General features: G+C 40.8%; 1 protein-coding gene across 10 annotated transcripts in view; it reads left to right on the top strand.

The window, feature by feature from the left end:
- The window catches only part of APP (amyloid beta precursor protein), a 292,111-nt gene that overhangs the window by 247,528 nt on the left and 19,174 nt on the right, over positions 1-25,409 (top strand). For 5 of the 10 annotated variants that reach the window (XM_081557714.1, XM_081557685.1, XM_081557667.1 and 2 more), the window contains 2 exons: positions 15,594-15,815; positions 24,141-24,194. In XM_081557714.1, the coding sequence (XP_081413840.1) occupies positions 15,594-15,815; positions 24,141-24,194 (276 nt within the window). The remainder of the gene's footprint in view (positions 1-15,593; positions 15,816-24,140; positions 24,195-25,409) is intronic. The other 5 variants (XM_081557722.1, XM_081557706.1, XM_081557695.1 and 2 more) reach the window with 1 other exon arrangement.

Raw genomic sequence — 25,409 nt, 5'->3', positions numbered from 1 at the left:
AGGGAAAGTTGACATAATTCACCTGGTGTTGTCAGCATTGTAAGTGACAAACAGTAAAGCTTAATTTTGGAGGATTGTCAGAGAGCCTAACATTAGCCCAGGAAGTGTGTGTCTTAGAGAATTGGCAAAAAATTACCAAGACAAGAAACACTGGGTACCAACTCCAGGTGTGAGACCCAAGAGCATCTCACTCTGTTAATCAACAGTGTATGTATTTTTTTGGACCATGAAAGTAGTAGTAAAAGTGTTAGTCACTCAGTCATCCCTGACTCTTTGCAACCCATAGACTGTAGCCCGCCAGGCTCCTCTGTCCATGGGATTCTCCAGGCAAGAATACTGGTGTGGGTTGCCATTCCCTTCTCCAAGGAATCTTCCCATCCCGGGGATCGAACCCAGGTCTCCTGCATTGCAGGCAGATTCTTTACCATCTGAGCCACCAGGGAATGCAAATTATATTTTTTTGCTTTGAATCTCCTGTGGAGACTTTGCATAGAAATGATACACCATCTGTTTTTTCCTCCCAAAGTGAATAGATGGCGTAACTGCAAATGTCTTAGACACAGAGGAAATGGTCATCTGGGTTTCTCCCTTCACCTAGAGTGAAGGCAAGTAGTCAAGGAGAATACTTGAGAACTTTCTTGGCAAATGGCTAGAAAAAGTAAAGAAAATGAGAAGCCCCGAAGGTCACATAGTCTCTCCAACCTTGGACTGCCTCACATGTGTCAGAGATCACTTCCTTGTCATTTTTATGAGAGGGGCAGGACCGGAAATTCAGTGTGCATTCTTGGTGACCCACTGGCAATCTACCCTCCTTTTCTCATCTTCAGCTATCACCTTTCCAAAAACAAAAAAAACAGAAGGAAGAAAGCAGTAAAATCCCTTAGAGAAAGCTGTTCTGACCTTTGATCTTCCTTTGATCTGGATATGACTAGGTGGGTGTCTAGTCCACTCAGGCTGCCATGATAAAATACTGTAGACTGGATAGCTTAAACAACGAAATTCTTTCTCACAGTTCTGGAGTCTGGGAGTCCAAGATCAAAAGCCTTGGCAAGTTTGATTTCCCCTGAGGCCTCTCTTCTTAGTTTACAGATGGCTGCCTTCTTGCTGTGCCCTCACATGACCTTTCTGCTGGGTATGAGTGAGAGAGATAGAGATCTCTGGTGTCTCTTTCTCTTCCAGGCCTGTTCACATAGGACTCCCTATGACTTCATTTTACCTTAATTCCCTCCTTAGAGCTCCTTTCTCCACATAGAGTCACATTAAGCGTGAGAGCTTTAACATACGAATTTGGGGGAAACACAATCTAGTCCTTAACGGTTGACTACACCATGCTTTGGGATAGATCCAGTGTACCCCAGGTTTAGTATCCCTCATCCATCATTTATTTAGTGCACGTGGGTTCTTCCATCCTCAAAAAATGGAAGGAAGCCATAAAAGAGTTTTCCCTTTTTCCTATTCTAAGTCATTGCAACCAGTTTTCTCATCAGCAGCCTTCCACTCTCTCTGTGAACTTCCAATATAAGACCACTTTGGTGTATCAAAAGCCTGCCCTTGACCTAGAAAGATTTGATGGAATTTTTAATATTTGGTTATTTGGCTGCATCAGGTCCTAGTTGTGGCACTCAGGATCCTTTTTTGCGGCTCGAGGGCTTCCCTCTAGCTGTGGCATGCAGGTTTAGTTGCTTTGTGGCATGTGGAATCTTAGTCCCCAACCAGAGACAGAACCCACGTCCCCTGAAATGACAGGCAGATTCTTACCATTGGACCACCAAGGAAGTCCCTGAGTTGATGGATTTTTAAATATTGTTTCTTTTAGTAATTTCTCCGTGTGTGTTCAGTCACTCAGTCATGTCCGACTCTTTTGTGACTGCATGGACTATAGCCTGCAAGGCTCCTCTGTCCATAGGATTCTCCAGGCAAGAATACTGGAGTGGGTTGCCGTTTCCTTCTCCAGGGGATCTTCCCGATTCAGGGATCAAACTCATGTCTCCTGAAGCTCCTGCATTGCAGGTGGATTCTTTACCACTGAGCCACTGGGGAAGCCCCAGTATTCACTTATTGAGATAGTGTTACAGTTTCCTAGGACTGCCAAAACAAGTGACCATAAACTGGATGGCCTAAAACAACAGAAATTTATTCTTTCACCATTCCGGAAGCTTAAAGTCTGCAATGAAAGTGTCTATGGGGGCTTCCCTGGTGGCTCAGTGGTAAAGAATCCACCTGCCAATGCAGAAGACGCAGGTTCGATCCCCGATCCGAGAGGATCCCACATGCCACGGAGCAACCAAGCCTGTGTGCCACAACTACCAAGCCTGTGCTCCAGAGCCTGGGAGCCGCGAGTACTGAGCCCACATGCCACAACTACTGAAGCTTAGGTACCCTAGAGCCCATGGTCCGCAACAAGAGAAGCCACCAAAACAAGAAGTCTGCACACCACAACTAGAGAGTAGCCGCCAGTTGCCACAACTAGAGAAAAGCCCTTGCAGCAATGAAAACCCAGCAGAGTCAAAAAAATAATTAAATTAAAAAAAAAATTTTTTTTAAGAGTGTCTCTGGGGCCACGTTCCCTCTGAAGGCCCTAGAGGAATATCTGTTTTATTCCTTTCTCTTGTTTTCGCTGTTACCGACCATCCCCGACAGTCCCTTGGCTTGTAGATCCACCACTCCAACCTCTGCCTCTGTCTTCACACGGCGTCTGCCCTTTGTCTCCGTGTGTCTTCTCCAGTATGACCAAGAGCCCACCTGACTCCCATGGTCTCGATGCCATATTGGATTGAGAGCATTACTCTAGTATGATCTGATCTGATCTTGATTACATCTGTGAGGATCCCATTTCCAAATAAGGTTGTATTCATAGGCACTGGATGTTACGATGTCAGTATTATTTCAGGGGCAGGACATAATTCAACCCATTCCAAGCAGTTGCTTTTGTTGGTTTGTTTGGGGGGCATATTGCAAGGCATGCAGGGCCTTGGTTCCCTGACCAGAGATTGAGGCCCCCTTGCAGTAGAAGCACGGAGTCTTAACGACTTGACCGCCAGGGAAGTCTCAGGCAGTTTTATCTTTAATTTCCTTTGACTTCTACAATTCCGAAACATTGTCCAAGTTTCTTTCTAAAACATGATCAAATTTAAGTCAAAGGACTGCATGCATGTTTTTTGATGACCTCTTTTTTTTTATTTATGACCTCTCCATTTAAAAAAAATAATTTCCATATTTAATTGGTTCAAATTATGAAAGACTTTAAAAATGCTTTGCATTTGCTTGAGGCTGATTAATGAGTAAATTTGTAAACTATGTCTTTTAATTAGCCAGGGTTAATTAATGTTTACTGCACTTGGAAGATGAAAAGACATGTATAAATGCACTGTAATGTGAGTCATTTTTTAATTTGTTGTTGAAACTTAAAGTTTATTCACATAAAGACTGCTTACATCACAAACGCATACACAATAAGCTGTTGGAGACCTGTGGTAATTAGTGTCGAGGGCTTTAAATTTTGAGGTTAATTATATTTTATTGAAGATGATCATGTTTTAATACTGTATATTCAGAGAAAGCTAGTTATATTTTTAGTTTGATTGTGTAAAAGGGAGAGAGAATAGAAATCTGAGACCAAACTGGTAACTCTTTACACAGTATATTGTAATTTAAGATGAAGTCTGTTTTTTGTTTTTATTTCTCAGTTTTTATTTTTTATTTCAGAGCAGAGTGGAGGAAAGAAAAAGGTTACCTGTGCTGAGATGAAGCTATCACATTTAAGTAGCTTTTTTGAAGAAAAAAATTGCTAGAATTCTATGTAAATTTTCAGCAGGAAAAGCATCAGGGGCTTGGATGAGATCTAATGCCAAGAATGGGAAGTGTGGAGATTAGAAACAGTTTGGAAGGAAAGACTAGGGGAAGATCTCCCTTAGGAGGCAGCAGGCAGCATATCGTGGAAGCGGTTGTCTCACGCATAGGATGGTGAGGATGTGGTTATCTGGGGTAATTTTCCAACATGTTCAATGGAACACACCTCTGGTTCACAGTTGACAAAGGAGAGCTGGCCTCAGTGATTACAGCCCCATTTTACACTTCATCATTGTCCTAAGGGAGAGCATATTCAAAGGTAAATGAGCAAAAGGGTTAGCTCCACTTTATTTTTATCTCCTACACAAGTTTCTCATTCATTCTTTGCATAAGGTTGCTTTTTTTTTTTAATCATCTCATAGGTGCTCATTCTGAAATGATTTGACGTAAGAGCAGCGTGAGGGGAAAGACCTACAATTCTTTTTATTTGGATACAAAAGACTTTGCTCCTTGTAGTTCTTAACAGTAACCACCATCTGATGTTATTTTTAACCATGGCAAAATTCTCTAAAGAATTTTCACTAAGTATGTGACACTTCACTATGGATGAGACTGTTCATTATCTAGCAGAATTCAATACATGATATATCCCTTTGGGGGAATCTGATGTGAACTTTTTTCCCAAAGTACCTGGGAAAATGGGAAACCTCTCATTTTCTTTTCCCATGCTTCCCTGTGGGCTGTTGGAGTATTTACATGCATTCTCCAGACCATAGTTCCAGGGGCCCCAGCCCTCTCCACTGTGATATGGAATATCACAGACTCCACACATCCAGATAGAACCTGTCTTTCTACCCCCAATCTGTGCTCTTTTGATGGACACAACTGAAGTCAAGAATACAAATATTAAACAGCCACCTGACAGCGCCTCTTTCCTTTCCCGGTCACAGTCCCCCCTTCACACCTCCCACCACCTGCAAAGTAACACTTCTTGTTCTTTGGATCACGTCCGTTAGTGTCTGTCTGGTTTTATCACTTGTGTACATTCTTGCCCACTATCTTCCCCATTTTTGAATGTCAACATGTCTTTTTAGGATTTTATAATCCTCAGGTTTCCCCTCTGTCCTGTTCTTTATAATTTACCCAAAAACAAACCACAAGCCACTCAACGCATGTAACTCCCTTAGTCTGTATTTTGCTAACAGCATACTCTTCGTGCAGGTCAGCGTATTCCTTTGCCCTGTGTATATCCCACGAATGTCAAGTCCCTGGCTCCTGTCTAAGCTGCTTCCCTTTTCATCTCCCTTGTGTTCCAGAAGCCAGAAGAGTCCCAATAGGCAGAGGCATCCCATCCTCTGTACCTTGGTCCAGGTACTTGTATCTACTAGGACTGTAGTCGCTCTTCCTTAGCAAACCTGTAATATCACCATACCAGCCCCAGAGTCCCAATTTGTTTCCTTCTTGCTCTGTCCACACCCCTTACCATAGCATTTGTATAGGAATTACTTTTCTGCCCATCTTTTGTCTGGTGCCTTGAGCTTTGAGTAATAAGAAACTGCCTAGTTATTTCCTACACTGGCCTGGAAGATGGTAGGATTGCTGAACAGCTGAATGCATGAATAAATAAATTAATAAGCTCATTAATTAATAATAAAATGATTTTAATTTTCTTGGCTCCAGATTAATTTTTATAAAGTGAGCCCTTTCAGCCTCTCTTCATCTGCTCTATTAATACTTCCTGAAGACAGTCACTTTCCACCCATCTCCAAGCTTCAGATGCCAAGCACTTTCCATCGCCAGGCTTGGTTCCCCCTACATTGTAAGAGGATCCCAAAGTCCTCTAATGCAGGAGATAAACGATCATTGCTGTCCTAAAAATGTTCCCTGCAGAATCAGTTTTCTGTTAAAACACAAATAGGCCAGTGTACAGAAGAGCATAGAGGGCTGGTGTTTTTTTTTTTATCTGTATAAATAAACCTTTCAAAATAGTTACAACGTCTACAAACATGATACGTTGTCTACACAAACAGGAGCATCCTCCACTATGATTTGTACTGATCTTATCCACACTTGCCTGTGCTCCTTATCCTAATCAGCATAAATCATAGGCTCTTTGGAAGTGAAGTCACCTATGTAGTAATGTTGAAAATGTTACTTTCTACCATGAGTTAGCCAGCCTTGCTAACCAATCCTTCACATCCTTCAAAATACAGGCATACCTAAGGGATATCGTGGGCTCAGTTCCAAACCACCAGAATGAAGTGAATATTTCCATCAAGTGAGTCATGTGAATTTTGGGGTTTCTGAAGTGCATGTCAAAGGTTACTTTATGCTGTAGTCTATTGTATGCAATAGCACTATGTCTAAAAGTGCAACATACTTACTCTGCCTAGAAAATACTTTCTTGCTTAAAAGGGTAACCATCATCTGAGCCTTAACAAGTTGTAATCTTTTTGCAATGGTATCATCAAAGATCACAGATCACCATCCAAATATAATACTTGGATTATATCTAAGAATATCCAAGAATTTTTCAAAAACTTTGAAATATTGTGACAATTGCTGAAATGTGATCCAGAGACAAAAAGTGACCAAATACTACTGGGAAAATGGAACCAAAAGACTTGCTTGACATAGGGTTGCCACAAACCTTCAATCTTTTTTTTTTTTTTAAAGCAGTATCTGTGAAGTGCAATAAAGCAAGGTATGCCTGTTTAGAGTTCAGTCAATTAACCATTTATCAGATATGAATCAATTAGCATGCACTGTCTTTACTGCATAGCAGAGAATGACTGCTAGCTGTTGAGAAGGGCACTGCTGCCCTTTCCTTTGGATTCCTTTTGTCCCCCTAGGATGTCTCTTACCCAGGTAAGAAAGATTTCCTCCCACGAGTTTGGGAGAGGGTGCAGATCAGACAGGGCTTCCCTGGTGGCACAGACGAAATTCAGTGTGGAAGACCCAGGTTCGATCCCCGGGTGGGGAAGATCCCCTGGGGGAGGAAATGGCAACCCACTCCAGTATTCTTGCCTGGGGAATCCCATGGACAGAGGAGCCTGGTGGGCTACAGTCCATGGGGTCACAAAGAGCCAGACACGACTGAAGCCACTTAGCATGCAGGCACAGAGATCAGACAGGACCACGTGCTGTGTGCAAGTTGGACAGGACACAGCGGTAGGGGCTTCGCTCAGACTCCCTCCCTTGTCACGTGCAGCTGGGGGTACAAGGTGGAGCTGAAATCCAATCTACACACAGCATGACAAGCCTTGTGCCCTTGTGACTCACTCCCCAAAGAAAGCATCCCGTGGGCTGGTAAGAGCCTGGCCTTTCTCAGAAGTAAAGATGATGTTTTCATCTCTAGCTGCTTGCTCTTAGTTGGTTCAGGGCCCGGAGCCGAAGTGGAGAAAAGGGGACGTTATGGGTGGGTGCCCGGAACACCCCAGCACCCGCAGTGAAGGCTGCAAGGGAATGTGTGCTCAGACTGTATACAGCTGCCAGAATGACTGTGCATTTATAAAAAAGGTATTCAAGGGCAGTTAAACTGTCACTTGAGTACTTTGTAAAAATAATCTTCCTCCTTCTCCTTTCTTGTGCTCACTAAAAGCATGAGCAATTTTTTCAAAAGGAAATGTGATACTGATCCAGATAGAGCAAACCTCCGGTTTTATTTCATGTTTCCAATTTACTATATAGCTGAGGACTTAGGAGTAAAAACAAACAATAAAGTGGACCCACTATGCAGAACAACCTTCCAGAGAACTGAGAAATACATACTATGGAATGGAACTGGAGAGAAATTGGATTTCTTGCGATTTCATCTCTCTGCCTCCTCAAATCTGATAACTCCAATTCCAGGCACCTTCTTCCATAATCCTGAAAAAGTCAATCTCCTTGACCACAGTCATAAAAATTAAATAATGAAGTGATGATGGGATGAGATGAAATAGCTGACTCCCTAAAGAGTAAAAAACTGTTTTAAAAATTTCTCCTGGTGGGATGGCAAGTGAATTATTATTTCTTTTATTTTCTCTATTTCTTGCGCTGAATTTGACTCTAGCTAATTACTACCAAACTACATTTTTATATAAAGAGGAATCACAGTGAAGTTCTACCTTATGCTGGAGGAGTTAGGCTGTTAAAGACAGGTTTGAAGAGAAAAATGCTATATAATCCCACTGGGACTTCCCGGTCCAGTGGTTAAGACTCCACACTCCCCATGTAGGGGCCCAGGTTCGATCTCTGGTCAGGAAACTAGATCCCACATGCTGCAACTAAAGACCTGGTGCAGCCAAATAAATAAAATTTCAAAAGAAAGAAATTCTATATAATCATCATTACTTTGAAACTCCTTGAGCTTAGCCATAAAAGCATACATCTCTCAACTAGCCTAGGACAGCCAGTTTTTTGTCTAGCATGTGAAGAGATAGCTATTTGCTGTATTGAAGACCACAAGAAACAATTAACTTTTGTGTAAGGGATACAGGAATAAAAATCACATTTATTTTTATCTTAGTTTGAAGAAGACGTATAGCCTGAATCTGCTTACATTAATGTACATACATGTATTTTCACTATATATATACATTTTTTTAAAGAATTTATTTTTGGCTGCGTTGGGTCTCATTGCTATGCACGAACTTTCTCTAATTGTGGTGAAAGGGGAACTACTCTTTATTTGTGGTGCATGGGCCTATCATTGTGGTGGCCTCGCTTGTTGCAGAGCACGGGCTTTAGGGCACTTAGGCTTCAGTAGTCTTGGCACACAGGCTTAGTTGCCCCTCAGCATGTGAGATCTTCCAGGACCAGGGATCAAAACAGTGTCCCCAGCATTATAAGGCAGATTCCTAACCACTGGACCATCAGGGAAACCCTTCACTATATATATTAACCAGAAGAAAGCATCTACATATATACAAGCTAAAGCTGGCACTACTACAGTTTTAGCGCCATAGTACTGAAGGTTTATATATTTATTTGTTTATTTATTTGATTTTGGTACGTGGGGTCTTCAGTCTTCATTGTAGCATGCCGGATCTTTAGCTGTGGCGTGTAAACTCTTAGTTGCAGCATGTGGGATCTAGTTCCCTGGCCAGGGATCAAACCCAGGCTTCCTGCATTTTAAGTCTTAGCCACTGGACCACCAGGGAAGTCCCTGAACTTATAATAATGTACTTCCAGACTTAAAGAATAGTTCTGAAAACATTGCACATAATTTCTTTTTTTAAGTAGCTTGCAAAAAAAGATGGGAAAGGGGAACTTCCCTAGTGGCTCAGTGGTAAAGAATCAACCTGCCAGTGCAGATGCAGGTTCAATCCCTGGTCCGGGAAGATCTCACATGCTGTGGAGCAACTAAATCCATGCACCACAACTTATGAGCCTGTGCTCTGCAACAAGACACCGCAATAAGTCTGCACAACAATGAAGACCCAGCACATCCAAAAATAAATAAGTAAATAAATTTTTAAAGCTGGGAAAAAATTAAAAGCTAGTAATTTTGTACCTTTAAAAAAAGTAAGTAAGTAACTTGCAGACATCTTGGCCCTTTACACATAAATTTTTCACCAGGGGTTATTTCCTGAAAGCAAGGACATTTCTTTATATACGCAAATTACAGCCTCAACACAGCATACCATGAGATTCTTCCCTGTGATACCTAAACTTGGTTTTTAGGCTACATTTTAGAATAGTTTTTCCCCTAAAGATTGCTTAGGCTCCGGACTACCCAGCCAGGTGGGCCCATGACTCCTAATGTAGTTGGAAATACAATCAGGACATTGGCACAAGTTCCACAAGTAAACATGAAGTAGTAACTCTTCACTCTGTGTTTAGAAACCAGGGAACCTGACTGACGTCAGAATCTGACGGCCGTCGGTAAGTTCTAAGTTCTTTGATCTGTGTTGTTTGAAAGTCGAAAGGAAATTTCTCTTGACACGGGACTTCTGTATCCTCTGTCTTAAGCGAGACAAATGATGCTTCAGGAAAATATCACTTGCAATAAGGAACGTTCTCACAAGTGACCTGCAGCTATGTCTGTATCTCCCTGGGGATACTTTGTTGCCATAAGTGGACAAAGCATGCTCCATGTAAAATCCCTGTCCAAGAAACCACTGAAGTAAAATAACCCCGATTCAGACAGTGGAGTCTGAATTTTGAGACCGTGAGAGATTTTTCAGGATTGATTGTGGAGCTAAAAATAAGAGGACTGACCCAGTTTGCTGGGAGGTCAAAATGAAAATAGATTTGTGGAACAGTATTGCTTTGTGATAATATATCTCATTTTTTCCTCTTGTTGAAACATATGGCAGCATTGATTATTTAAATAACTCAAGATCCAAAGCAGTCTAAATTACCTTAAATCTGACTCAGAATCAGTGAAACCTGATGATTGTTCATATAGCACTCATATTTATGCCAGTCTACCAGAGAAGGGGAAATCTAAAACTGTGGGAGGTGGATGAGAGGAGAAACTGCTGTTGAGGGTAGACCATCACAACAGGAGTGACAGGTTAAGGTCTCACCTAGAGAAGGGAGCAGGCTTCCCTGGTGGCTAAGTGGTAAAGAATCTGCCGGCAGTGCAGGAGACGCAGGAGAGGAGGGTTCGATCCCTGGGTCGGGAAGGTCCCTTGGAGGAGGCCACGGCATCCCACTCCAGTATTCTTGCCTGGAAAATCCCCATGGACAGAGGAACCTGGGGTCTACAGTCCATGGTGTCAAAGAGTCGGACATGACTGAGCCACTAAACGACAACACGGGGAACTAAGATCCTTGCAGCAACTAAGCCCACGTGACACAACTAGAGCGTCCGTGTGCTGCAACAAAAGAATCTCAAGTGCTGCAAATAAGACCCAGCGCAGCCAGAGAAATAAATATAAATAATGTTTTTAAAAGATAACAACAACAAAAAAGATGTTATATTCTGACACAATTGCACACGAGCCGCACGGTGATCTTAACCTCCCAGCTTTGCCCAGAAATCACCTGAACACCACAAAGGTTCTCCCCCAGATCATCATTTCAGACAAATTCTGCTCCATTGAACTACAGGGCAGTCCATGCTTAGAGGTAAGTTCAGTCTTCTTAGGGGAGAGCGCAGAAAGGAAGGATGTCCTTTGGTGCCCTCTGCGTTTTTAAGTGCATTTTTTTTCTCAGCGTCTGAATAACAATAACCTGTTTCCTGAACACTTTCCTGCTCTGGTTCATATGTAATTTCCTGCCTGACAAACAGTCTGGCAAAAAAAAAAAGGCGAGAGAAATTCGTAACTAGTCTTTCCTACGGTTTTCTGGTTCAGAAAAATTTTATCATGATGATAGCTTGAAGGCAATAGGGTGGGTTGGGTTTGTGAACATGCCTTGGAGGTGTGTTGCAGCCAGGTTTCTTCTGCAACATTGTTTCTGGGCCATACTCACCTTTGACACCTTGTTTTGTTTTGAGTCTTGTCTTCTATGAAAGGGATGCTGAGACTGTTGTGCAGTGATGCCTTTGTATGGATATACCTCGTGACAGTGGTCAGACTGTAATGTGCTTAAGACTGGCCTGGAATCAGATGTACCATGCTAAGTGAAATAAGTCAGAGAAAGACAAACATTATATGATGTCACTTACATGCAGAATTTAAAAAATGCAACAAAGTAGTGAATATAACCCCCCCAAAAAAACAACTTAAAACTAAGGAGAACAAACTAGTGGTTACCATGGAGAGAGGAAAGAAGGGAGGGGCAATATAGGAGTAGGAGAGTAAGAGGTACATACTATTAGGTATAAAATAAGCTACAAGAATATACTGTACATCACAGGGGATATAGCCAATATTTTATAGTAGCTATAAATGGAGTATAACCTTTAAAAATTGGGAATCACTATATTGTACACTATACTGGTGCTGGAAAAAAACTGAAGGCAAAAGAAAGGGGCAGCAGAGGATGGCTAGATAGCATCACTGACTCAATGGACATGAATCTGAGCAAACTCTGGGAGATAGTGAAGGACAGGGGAGCCTGCCGTGCTGCAGTCCATGGGGTCACAAAGTGTCGGACATGACTTAGTGACTGAACAACAACATGTTATATATCTATAACTTATAGCATATTGAAAATGGACTAGACTTCACAGATTTTAAAAAATTGCCTGGGGACCACGTTTTAAATGTGCAGATTCTGTTTCCCTAGCTCATGCTGGAACCTGAGATTATGATTTCAACAAGCTCTTGGGGGGTGCCCACATGGCAAGAGTATAGATAAGAGGATTCAAAGTGAAGGAACTACAAAGACCAGCCATCCAACTCCCCCTAATTTTATAGATGAGAAACGCAAAGCTTAGGGAGTTTCAGAGACCACGGTCACATTGAAAGTGAAAGTGAAGTCGCTCACTCATGTCCGACTCTTTGCGACCCCATGGGCTATAGCCTACCAGGCTCCTCCGTCCATGGGATTTTCCAGGTAAGAGTACTGGAGTGGGTAGCCATTCTCTTCTCCAGGGGATCTTCCCAACCCAGGGATTGAACCCAGGTCTGTCTCATTGCAGGCAGATGCTTTACCGTCTGAGCCACCAGGGAAGCCCTGTCACATTAATTACAATATAGTGAACAGCATGGCAGTTATATGCTAAGCTGTGAATCAGACGTGCACGGACTGTGATTGGAAAATTAAATCTGATCTCACAGTCCTGGTGTGGGCAAAATGCCTAGCACAGATGAGAGCAGATTTATAGTAGAGCTTCTCGATAGGGAAAAAATTACATCCCTTGTATAAATATGCCTGCTACATCTGTGGCAGTTGCAAAGGGTGAGGTTAGGGGAAGATGCATTGTTCAGAGGTGTAATCCTCAGTGCTTTCAGATACATAAGTAATTATTTATTAAAATATAAGAAATGATCACGTGAGACTCTCCTGTTAGACAGGGTTGAAAAGAAATTTCCATTTGGAGGAGAGGCTGCAGATAAATGTGTCTATTTCCACCAGAACCAGAAAATAGGGGGGAAATGCTAACAGTGATGCAGGTTCAAGTCTATATGAAAAAAAAACCCAGCAAGCCTAGGCATGTTCAGTCTCCAAATCAGACCTTTACTAGCTGTGTTTCACGGGGGAAAAGACAGAAGTTGGACCTCCTCTGTATGACGGAGGTTTCCTCCCTGTCCCAAATATGTTCCAAGGATGGAAAAGGTAGTTCAGTAATTACACCCGAAGCTTGTAAAAGAACTGATTTAATGTTTAAAAAGTTCATTTTCATGAAACCTTAAATGTGGCAGTAAAACTTTTAGGAGGAGTTAGGCAGGTGGATTAATCATTAAAAGGAGAGCATTAGATGAATTACCTAGGATTCATCTCTTTCTTATTCAGAAGTCCTTTTATGAGGCCACTTCCCTCAAAATAAATTGTCATGGAAGTCTACTGCTTCTCCAAGAACAAAATGTGTTAGTCATTTGAAGATGAAATCAACCAGGGATTTCTTTTGATGCTGCTTTTTTAAAAAATACATATTTTAAATATTTTTAATGACAGCTATGTGGTGAGATGTTCGGTTTTTCTTATTTGCTAAGTATGCCTGATATGGGCTTCCCAGGTGGCACTAGTGGTAAAGAACCCACCTGCCAATGCAGAAGACATAAGAGATAGGGATTCGATCCCTGAGTCGGGAAGATCACCTGGAGGAGGGCACAGCAACCCACTCCAGTATTCATGCCTGGAGAATCCCATGGACAGAACAGCCTGGCAGGCTACAGTCCCTAGGGTCGCAAAGACTAGGACACAACTGAAGTGGCTTAGCACGCACACACATGCCTAATATACATCCTCAAAGCATTTTTGAAAGGGCAACATTCAGTGGGTTGATTGCATGTTGAATATTTGAAATTAAACTTCTTTTTGTTGCTTAAACTGTGGGTTAAATATTACCATCACTGAATTCAGTTAAATATTTCCACTTTTAACTACAAAGCTCATAATCTCGGGTATTACAGAAAATATTTGACTACAGAGGTAAGTGCTGTAATTTTGGGCAGGAACAATTAGCTTTTAGGAAAATAAAGAGTCTTCAGGGAAATGTGCCTAGTCTTTTAGTTTAATATAGCAGTTGGCAAATGTAGATGCTTAAAAGCTTTGAAATCCCAATATGTGCCATCAAAGTGCTGTAATAAAATAATAAATTAATTCAGATAAAAAGATTATCCATCAGGGCCACCAACATAGTAGAAGTGCGGTTTCTGTGTGATCAGTCTAACCATAAAATTCAAAGATAAAGTTCCACTCAGAATGAACAGTAAGATAATCGCATTTAGTTCTGAATTTTTTTTTTAATCATAGGAAGGTTTGGTACCAATTGTGTTAACAGTTGGTAAAAACCTGAGCCTTTAATAATGTCAAGAAGTAGGTGGCTGTCTTAGACATTTTATGATCACAAAATTGAATCCTACTCCCGCTAATGGTAATCCATCATTTCCACCCTCTTTTCCTCCTGTAAACACCACACCGACTTCATTGTTCCAAGTGAGATGACCAGAGGGGGCTGTTTCTAAATCTCCTGGGTCACATTAAGATAGAAAAGTGGATTTCTGCTTTGGTACCAAAAATGTCTTTCACGTCTAAGTGCTTTTCACTCTACTGAAAATGTAATGTTTCTTGAATGTTTCATTCTTTCATTTTCTGAAAATGAATATAATAAACCAGGAAAATTAACCACCACGGGGCTTTCTACATTTTAGTGGCCATTTGGAGGAAATTTCCTCCCAACGGTATAAGAGATAAAAGAGAAATGGGGGAACATCATGATTTGCTGCAATCTGAAATGCTGTGCGTGTTTCATGAAGCACAGATGTAAGATTTTTCCACTGTGACAGCTCCCTTGTTGTTGTTGCTCAGTCATGTCCAACCTCCTTGTGAACCCTATAGACGGTAGCCTGCTGGGCTCCTCTGTCCCTGGGATTCTCCAGGCAAGAACACTGGAATGGGTTGCCATGCGCTCCTCCAGGGGATCTTCCCAACCCAGAGATCAAACCTAATGCTCCTGCATTGGCAGGCGGGTTCTTTACTGTCTGATAGTATGTTTTGAAAGGAGATGCAGCAGAGGAGAAAGATGGGACGTTTGGGTTGAGAGCCCATGAGGAATGTTGGCAGGCAGGGCTGTGTACCCCACAGAAGAGAAGGCTGGCACAGAGCTTCGTGTCTGCAAGGCCGCAACCGGCAGGGCTAGGGGCTTGTTGCTTTGTTGCCTCAGAACACGGATCGTGCAGCCCCTGGGAGCATTTGAGGAAGACAGATTGTTTTCAAGGCAAAACAATCAGAACTGTTCAGGAGTGGAACAAGCAGGCAGCCTGTTACTTACGCTTTTCTTGTTCTTAGACATGTTCATGGAAAGACTAGAAATTCACTGGATATGTCCTTCAGCTTGAAAGAAACTATCCCTGGCTTACTGAGGCCAGTGCATTGCAAACACCCCACCAAAGCATCCTCTCCATTCCTCTGTGATCCCTGTCAACTAGGAGAATCTACCTGTGTCTGGAGGGAATGGCCATTCCAGATTTCTCACTGGGGGATGTGGTGCACCTGGTCAAAGCATCCACCTTGGTCTAAGCCATCCTCCCAGGGCTCAAATCCCACCTTGGGCATTGCTAGCTATGATTCTGTATAAGTGGCTTATCTACCGAGTGCCTCAGTCTTCCTGTCTATAGGATGGAGGTGATAATGGTACCCACATCGTAAATAAGATTGTGCCTTGCAGTCATGCGTAGCAGACAGCAAGCGGTAGCCGCTGCCACTGCTTCTGTTGTAACTGTTGCTGTTACTCACCAAAGATGTGGCTTTGTTTGGTTTAGATGAGCTGCTGCAGAAAGAACAGAACTACTCGGATGATGTCTTGGCCAACATAATCAGTGAACCGAGGATCAGCTATGGCAACGATGCTCTCATGCCGTCTTTGACTGAAACCAAAACTACCGTGGAGCTTCTTCCCGTGAATGGCGAGTTCAGCCTAGACGACCTCCAGCCCTGGCATCCTTTCGGGGTCGACTCTGTGCCCGCCAACACGGAAAACGAAGGTAAGAAGCCCAAGAGGGAGCAATAGTCTGGTATATATAATCTCTCTCACGTTCCTAAGGGGTGACTTTCTATATGAATTTTTAAAAAATGTGTTCTCGCCGAGAGGTATTTTGTTGGTTCTGGAATGAAACCACAGCATCCAGTTAGTGTCCTTGAGACAGTGGCTTCAAATGTCCACCTTCAAAGAAAACAGACAGATGATGGAATTACAGAAATCACAGTTCACTCAGTGGACAGAGAAATTTCGATGGGGCCTGTAAAAATGGAGGTTTGAAATGGACCCAAAAGGTCTTCGTCGGTTATTTATTTTAGTGCATTAAATTTCAGGCTGCGTTAAATGTCAAAGGCAAAGATAGAGAAACACTTAGGTCATGAAATGTAATTTTGCTTAAGAGTTAACACAGTTTGAGGTTTAGAAAATTAAATACAAAGCATTTGTCAAAATTAAGAAGCACATTAATCTAAATGTTACTTCCTTTGATAATTAAGAGAAGCAAGGTTTTCTCTGTCAATAAACTGGCACAATGGATTATGTACCTTCTTTCACAGGGATTTCTTAGCAAAACTTTTCATATAGTATCTATTGGGCAGAGAGAATTTTTTAGTTCTTATTCCATTATATGTTCCAGAAGTATAAAATTTCAAACAGGGGAACAACTTGATTTTGAGATACTAATAGTTTGTTTTTCAAGAACACAGGATTTTATCTGTGATTCTTCTTTGTTAATGACTTTTGATGGTCATGTTTGTAATATGGTTATTTGTAGTATGGATACCTCAAAATATAGTCACTCCTCCACTAAATATAAATCCAGTATTAGACCTTAAGTGCACTGGAGAAACTATTTTTTTAAGAACCATTGCAGAAAATCTTTAGTATAGACTGTTTTCATAAGAGGGGTAATCACCCCAAATTTGTTTTATTCATTTGGAAAAAGGTACTTTTTGGTAATAATATCAGATACAGACAGCACTGTTATTTATGATATAAAAATAATTAAGACTACCAGTTATAAAAACAGTTCTAACATGGAAAAAAATATAAGGAGATTTAGTATCAAAGAGCTGGGGGACTTAAGAAATTATATTATTACTAGCATGCTACTTGTATCATTTTTTTAAAGATAAATACATTTTGGTCATTTAAAATCCTCATCATTCAATCTCAAATGAGAGTTGTTTGCGAAAAATGTCCAATCTCATTTTGTAAATTGAACACACGCAAGATTTCCTCTTTTCTGTTATAATAATGGCTTGTTTAATTGACAGAAAAAAAGATAACATATATGAGGTCTCACAAACTTTAGTAGCAAATTGCAGTCCTTTATGCCCTTTTTATACCAAATAATGTTAAATGTGTAGTTTGTCATTTAGGTCTAAGTTTTAGCTTTTTACAGAAAAACTTAAATACATAGATTATTCTCTATTTTTATTAAAAATTACCTGCCACTGAGAACTTATTCATCTCCAGTGTGCTTCTAAAATTATAAAGAATTGCCTATCAATTGCTATCTTTTAAATATATATTTTCCATAAATGAAATGTTCCCATTTAATATTTTCAGTTATGTATTGATTTTGGAAAAGTAGGATAAAACGTACTTTCAAGTTTACCTAAATCATTTTTATGAACACACACACAAGTAACAGAGACTATAAATTGTAATTTATTTATGGTAAAGTTTTTGGGAAGAGATTTAGAAAGCTAACAACACAAACTGAATTAGCAGAAGAGTGAAATTAATTCACAGACATTAATGTTGATGTTTGTTGTAATATTTGGTATGTCCTTTAAAAATGTGAATCATACAAAGCTAATGAAGATAAAGGTACTGTAGCCCTGTTTATGTTGACTTTTCAAATTTAGTGAAGATAAAGAAATGCAGTGCTTGGTTCCACACAGCATAATAGAGAATAGCAAAAAGTTATAATAATCCCTGAAGGTGTTGCCTTTCCTGAATTTCAAAATTTCCCTTTCTCTATCAAATATGAAGAGCTTAACTGCTTCATATGTGAATATCAGCCTACATGTTTCCTTAGTTGTCTTTAATGAAGGAAATTGAACTATGCATTTATTATATTAATAACATAAATAATACCAACAGTTAAATAAATCTGCCTTCATATGCCCTAAGTATTTTCTCTTGACCCTATATATATTCATATACATATACATGATCTCCATTAAAAATTACATGCATTCTATTTAAACATGCTTCTTATGTTAAACTTTCTAAATAGTAACCAAACTGATTTTGTTTAGGAAAAAAAAGGGGTGGGGGGAATGTTGACTGTTCCTATTATGTAGAAACATAGAAAGGAATGATTTCATTTCAGTAGAGCGGCTTTCTGAAATCAAGTCCCTGGTGCCATGGTCAGCATCCTCACTGTTGTCCTGTTCTTCTGCCCCTTAACACTTCTTCCAAATCAAGCAAGAAACGATTAAGTGTCGGTCCAAGTTAAAAGACATACTGTAATTTTTTTTTCCTCCTTCTCTTGCAAATTAATCCAAAGAAAGAACACTGGACTTATTATCCTGGGTTTCCCCCAAAGTGATCCATCACTGATCCAAAAGGTCAGAGTCAAGTACAAAAATGGTTTGGCGATAACACGGAACAGCAATGGACTAAACACCCACCTTAGGGCCCTTGAGTGTTGCCAAGATAGATGTCCAGTTGGACAAAGTCTGTGATTGAGTGCCTCTGGAGCCTTGACCGAGAAATAGCTGTTATATTGCCTAGACCTCATTAAAAGAGCTAATATTCTTATTAAATAAGGATGTTATTGAATAACAGCAAACTCTTTCAGAATATTGGAGACAATAATATTTAAGATCTCAGAATCTCATTTCTGGTTTTCACCATCATCAGACCAACACTCATTTTCTAAATGTTGAAAAGTCTCCTTAATGAGTCTTAAAATGAGCTGACAGTATTTAGGGGCGAGTCAATATAATGGACGTCAAAGTAAATGTTTCAATAAGTGTTCAGGCTTGACTACCAGTGGAAAACATGGCAGTCAAGTGTCTGCCCCCTTAAGGATGTAACAAATACAGATGCAGACTGATACAGAGGTCCTGAATTTAAGTTTTTCTTCATATTATCCATTGGTGGGCTCTGGGAAGATCCAGGTTACAGTAAGAACTGTGCAGAAATGATTTGTGTTTACATGTAAAGCTGAGTTAGGTTCTGGGCTCACATAGTCATCAATACATAAATGTCCAGGGCTTCCCTGGTGGCTCAGATGGTCAAGAATCTGCCCGCAGTGTGGGAGACCCTGGTTTGATCCCTGGGTCAGAAAGATCCCCTGGAGAAGGGAATGGCAACCCACTCCAGTATTCTTATATTCTTGCCTGGAGAAGTCCACGGACAGAGGAGCCTGGTGGGCTACGGTCCATGGGGTCGCAAGGAGTCGTACACGACTGAGCAACTAACATGAACAAAAAGGAAAAAACATCCGGCAGGAATTCAAGAAGCTGTGTGGGGTGCAGGACAATGTTTATTTGTGTGAGTTTGCCCTGTGTGTTCCGTCTAGCATCCCGGGTCCCCAGCTATAACATGCCATTAATATCCTCCCTCCTTCTGTCACAGTGGCAATCCAAGAGACCCACCATCCCACACTCCAGAATGCTGTGTATCCAAGTTTAAATTCCAGCTATGTGATCTGGGGCAAGTCACAGAGTGTCTCTGGCTGTTTCCTAATTTGTAAAATGAAGTTGATAGTAATTGCTAACTCAAAGGATGTGAGCATTAAATAAGATGATATATAAAGCTCTTAGTAAAGTGCCTGAAATGTAGTAAACGTTCAGTGGTAGCTTTTTTTTTTTAAGTAGAACCAGGACCTTATTAGAGAAGTTTTACCAGCTTGTCTCAGAGAGTCACCCTATGACTTAAACAGTATACAGTAAGTCCCCTACGCACGAACGGGAATTTCATTCTGAGAGCATGTTTGTAAATCCAGTTCATTCGTAAGTTCATCAGAGTTAGCCTAGGTACCCAACTAACACAGTTGGCTGTATAGTACTGTACTGTAATAGATGTCTAATGCATTTCACACAAATAATACATTAAAGGGGCTTCCCTGGTGGCTCAGACGATAAAGAATCTGCCTGCAATGCAGGAGGACAAGTTCGATTCCCGGGTCAGGAAGATCCCCTGAAGAAAATAGCAATCCACTCCAGTATTCTTGCCTGGGAAATCCAATGGACGGAGGAGCCTGGTGAGCAACAGTCCATGGAGTCACAAAGAGTCGGACATGACTGAGTGACACACAATTCATAAAAAGTAAACATCACTGAATTAAGTAAAACAAACAAAAAAAGAAAACACGTTTCATCTTACAGCATAGTACCTTGAAAAGTACAGTAGTACCAGCTGCTCTTACACTTGCTTCTGGACATCCTCGGCTTGAAATAAAGATACTGTACTACTGTACTCTATACTGTACTACACAGTAAATTACAGAAGCACAGAACCACCTGTGGAGGATGCACACACGTGACTGTACCCCAGGCACATGAACTAACTTTCGTGACTCAGTATGCAACCACGCATTCACATCTTTGAAAGTTTGCCACTCAAAGGTTCGTATATAGAAGAGTTACTGTATCCTTAAAATTAATGAATGTAACAAACCATAAAATAGTCCTAAAATCTCACTCTTTCTCCCCTTCTTCCTCTTCTCCCTCTCCCCAGAGCCTCATTCCTTGCTAATCGTACTGACATGTGCTCCTATACAGGGCTGTTGAAAATATTTGAAGTTCTCAAAGGATTTCCTTTCATTGTTCCTACAATCCTTATCATCATCAGAGCTTCAAAGGGCTACCAGAATTTGTTGTTTTTCTCAAGAACAATCAGTCAAATCCACAGAGAGGGTCAGTCACCCAGGCATTCTTTTAATTTATATTGAAAAAAATAAGTGTATCACAGAACAGTTTTCCAATATTTTAAGCTCTTTGACCAGCTGAGATTTGCCTTCAGGGATTTTTATTCTGTGGTTTTTCTGAGCCACAAGATTGAAATGGCTAAACCAAAGTGAAGCTGTTGTTTCTAAAATGGTTGTTCTCATGGATCATGAAATCATCTGGCTGAAAGCTTTTGTGTTGATAGCATTTGTGTTTGTTCTGTATTTGCATGACTGCCTGAACAGGCCAGGCTGAAGATCAGAAGGATGCAGTGGCCACTGGAAAGTCTTTGTGGCCAGCAGTCAGCTTGTCTATGTGTAACACAGACACAGAATACTCTAGTATTCCTCCAGAGGCACAAGAAGTCTTGTAAGACTGGATGTGTGTAATTGCATCGAGAAATCGCCCCCTGGTCCATTTTCACTTAGCCATAATGCAGCAATGAACAAAGCACTTTTAAAATGGGGAAAATGAGATTAAAAAATGTATTTCATCAAACCTGGAAGCCAGGCCTTTTCAGGCACCTCTTAATCTACATGTAAAACTGGTTTCCTGTTGCCCTTCTATCACCTTGGGACTGGTTGGGAGGAGAGTTTATGCTGGGCAGCATTTAGCTTAGAATTGGTTTATTATTAATTTATAATTAATAATGTTGGTTATTAAACCAACAAACTCAGAAGTCCTAGAGTTGCCATCCTTCTGTTTCTCTCTTTTTGTAGGGGACTATTTGATGCAAAGCTGCTGCAGGCAATGAAATAAAGTTACTTTCTGGCTCAACAAGCAAATGGTCCATTTGAAAAATTAGAAATATTTATTTTGCATTGGGAAGTAATGCACTCCTTTGTCTTGTCAGTGTATTTTTTTTTTACAGTGATGTGATTATCTTTTTAAAACTGCATTGGTGTCTGATCATTGAACACAAGAATACCTTATTTTTTGAATATTTATTCATATTCAATCAGCCTCACATTGTTAAAGCAGACTAAGGTTTACATCACTAAAACTATTGTTGTTTATCTTCCAAAAAACAGAAAAAGTATTTATTACTGTTTTCAAATAATACATGCACCTTCAAACAAAAAGGCAGAGAAATTTATAGGAGTGATCACTCACCCAAAATAAACTAACGACAGCTTTTTGTGGTGGTATCTTTCAGACTTTTTTCTATGCACAGTTGATGTGTTTCCATATTCCTTTCAGTAAGTAAGGAATAGAGCTTCATCATTTGTAAAGGTCTTTGGCATACGTGTGCATGTGTCAGCCCTGGGAAAACCTAGATTCCTTGTGACAGAACTGAGGGTCAGGAAGAATGAGATTTGCCCAAGAGCACAGGAAGTACAAGTGGTGGCATTAAAATGGACCCCAAGACTGACTGCCAGGTTTTCAACCAAAATTTAAACCACAAACTCAACTGCTTTCCTCTGAGTCAAAAACAGTTTCTAATGATTTAACTACTGATGAAGGTTTTGCTCTGTGATTTTGGTATCTTTTTCTTCAACTGAAGCACCATTTGGGGCTCTTGTCATCAAGAAGTTCTCAAAAAGTGCAATAATTCTTCATGAACACCATTTTATAAGGAGTAATAAATTCCCTTAAACTACGGAAAAAGGATGAAATAGAGAGAAACAGTATTGTTCACATGTCTTTGTGAGTTGCAGAAGGAAGTAGGTCTTCATTTGACAGAGAACAGAGTATTAGTCATCCTCACAATAGGTGTCACAGATTAATTCATAAGTAGGATATTTAATAAATGCAATTTTATGGTATTGGAGATTTCTGAAATGGATTTTAAAAAATTTTTGTTTCCTCGTTGCAATCAGAAGACAAGAGTTATTATATCTATTAATATTTTGTTTATAAAAAAAACAGCCTCAGATGTGGTCATTTGCCCTTGGTCACTTACATTGTAAATATCAGGTTTGGGTGTCTCCACCCCCCCTTTCTCCTCTCTGCTGCCAGGCTGCATGATAAAGGACCAAATCACCTTTTCCTTTGGATGTATCCAAATGTTTTGGTATTCTCAGCAACATTTCTTCCTCCTGTTTTGAAGACTTGGCTTGCTGCCATTTTCTTCTCCCTCACTGTTCCTGCCAATGTGTGGCATTCAAAATTGACTTGGGCATATAATCCCATCTTTGAATGCCCGGGCTGTATGCATTACTAAGCTGCATGGTCTTATTGAAATTGCTGATCCAAATGCCATCCCGTCCAGGACACCCTCTCTTCCCACGGACACCACTGGTCACTTTTATCTTCTTACCTTTCTATTTCCAGGGCCATACCCAAGAGGCTTTATCCCTCCTTCCTGGCTTTATTGACCTTCCCAGGTGGCTTAGTGGTAAAGAATCCACCTGCCAATGCAGGAGATGTGGGTTCGATCCCTGGGTCAGGAAGAAGGAGAATGAAACGGCAACCCACTCTAGTATTCTTGCCTGAGATATCCCAGACAGAGGAGCCTCAGGGGGTTACAGTCCATGGGGTCACGAAAGAGTCAGATGCGACTTAGCAACTAAAGAACAACAAACAACCTGGCTTTGCTGTCCCCTTGTCCATTGTTAATCCTAAAAGCTTTGTTTCTCCCCCTCGCCCATTTCTTGAAAGACCAGGGTAAGTTCAAGTTAATATTTTCTGAGAACCAGAAGCACTTTGGAAATACCAGCTAATGGTAAATAATAGTGGACACTATTGTGCTGCCCTCAATGTTTTCTTTGGGTCAAACCCAAAATTGTGAAAGTCGACAAACACAAAAGGAACTACTCTCACTTCATATATTTCAACTGTATGTCATCTATTAAATAGAAACCAGTCTTTAAAAATACAGAGAGAAAAAAAAAAACACAGAGAGGGAGATAAACTCTGGCTTACCTCTGCCTCCCTCAAACTGGGAACAAATTTGATTCACTAAATGGCAGATTATGTGGTGAAGCTTTGTTCTGCTGATAAATTCCTATTTGAATTTCCCCTGGGTATTTAACGGAGTCCTTTTGTAGTTAATTAACTGTAAAATAAGATAACGTTGGACAGTTGTAAAAGGAGTTATCTTTAAGATTTTCCACCGGACTGGGTATCATGTATTTTATTTCTAATCAAAAGCCAAGAAACTATCTCTAAACTCACTGAGAAGAAAACCCACTCTCACCAGCCCCTCTCCTTTGATGTTGCCGCGTATCCTGGTGAGTGCTTTTATTGGAAAAGTTAAGGAGTAGGATTGGCATATCAATAGCGATAAGCCTTTTGAAGTGGTACCCCTCCCATCCTTGATGCTCGGGATTACCTGTGGTTCTTTACTAGCTGCTCCTTTTTTTATATATGACTTGTTGTATTGCACATGCTTTTTTTCCCTGCGCTGTGTTCAGGAGCCACAACTTAACTATCTCGATTTGTCTTGTTTGCTTTCCGTGTATCTTGCTTCCTGTACCCAGTCGAGCCTGTTGACGCCCGCCCTGCTGCTGACCGAGGACTGACCACTCGACCAGGTATAACCCGGGTACCCTCCGCCCCTCCGCATCCCGCGCTTACGCAGACGCAGCCCCTGTCTCCGCGGTCAGTCCCTCCGCATTGCAACCTTGGAGAAGCAGGATGTGAAAGGACCGCGGACACCAAACTTTAAAACTCCCTTGTTTTCCCTTACACTTCATTTCCCAAGTTCCTGATTAGGTGATTGATTGATTGATTGATTTTTATTTCTGAGCGTTCCTTTTGAAACAATGACAAGGAGCGATTCCAATGCTTGGGATTTTTTTTTCTTTTTTAAGTGGAGAGGGTTCTAGAGACCCTATCTTTCCTCGAAAAATGGAGACCTGCACAGACGGAGACTCCAGCTGGTGGTGACCTGGTTACTACTAGGAACATCTCATTTCTTCCTTTCTTGTTTAGTATCCGGATGCCCCGTTTCGAACCGAACCGGGCTCAAACTTCAGTTCTTCAGTTAGACGTGTCTTCCTAAAAAATAGCAGAATTGGAATATCTTTAGAACCCAGAAATATTTCCATTTTGTCTTTTGTGGGTTGTATATAATTATTCTTGATGCGTGTCTAAAGCACAGCAGAAGTCCCATGTCTAATTTTCCATACAAGTCCTTTATTTTTTATGCTACTTTAAATTCCCATTAACACTAGTATGGACACTTTTTGTAATTTTCTGAGCATTAAGAAGAAGCACGTTTTCACCTTTGTTCTGTATGGAGCCTGTGTCTCAAATTTACTTTTAAGAATCATGTCACACACAACAGAAACATATGCGTGCCTGGTTTTGACCCCACGTACAACCTCACCCAATGATAGTACCATTGCTTTCAGTAGATCAGAAAGAGGAGAGAAGTTAACTGAATTGACAAATCCCTATATATATTTTGGGAAGATTATACTCCCAAGAGTGCAGCCCTACCCATATTTTCCCCCTGTATCCTCATAACACCCCCTGCAATAATCTCAGAACAGGGTGTTAACCTCACAGGGACATGTTAATGCTGAGAGGTTGTTGACCTCTGATCCCCTGTTCAAATTCAGCCAGGAGCAGACCCTGCCCCTCTTTCTTCCAGCTCAGATTCAGGTTACATCTGCCTCCAACCACCATTATTGAGGAGAAATTCAGAGTCTGCCTGTGGCTTCTTCATGCCTTTGCAGTGTAATTAACAGGGCATCAGGGACAGTGGAGTGACAGATCTTGACAGCCTGTCTCCTTGATTCTAT

The sequence above is a fragment of the Giraffa tippelskirchi genome, chromosome 2 (assembly GCF_054371585.1).
Source record: "Giraffa tippelskirchi isolate mGirTip1 chromosome 2, T2T-mGirTip1v1.2.pri, whole genome shotgun sequence".
Taxonomy (NCBI): domain Eukaryota; kingdom Metazoa; phylum Chordata; class Mammalia; order Artiodactyla; family Giraffidae; genus Giraffa; species Giraffa tippelskirchi.
The sequence above is the reverse complement of the archived record's forward strand: the minus strand, read 5'-3'. Positions and strand labels throughout refer to the sequence as shown.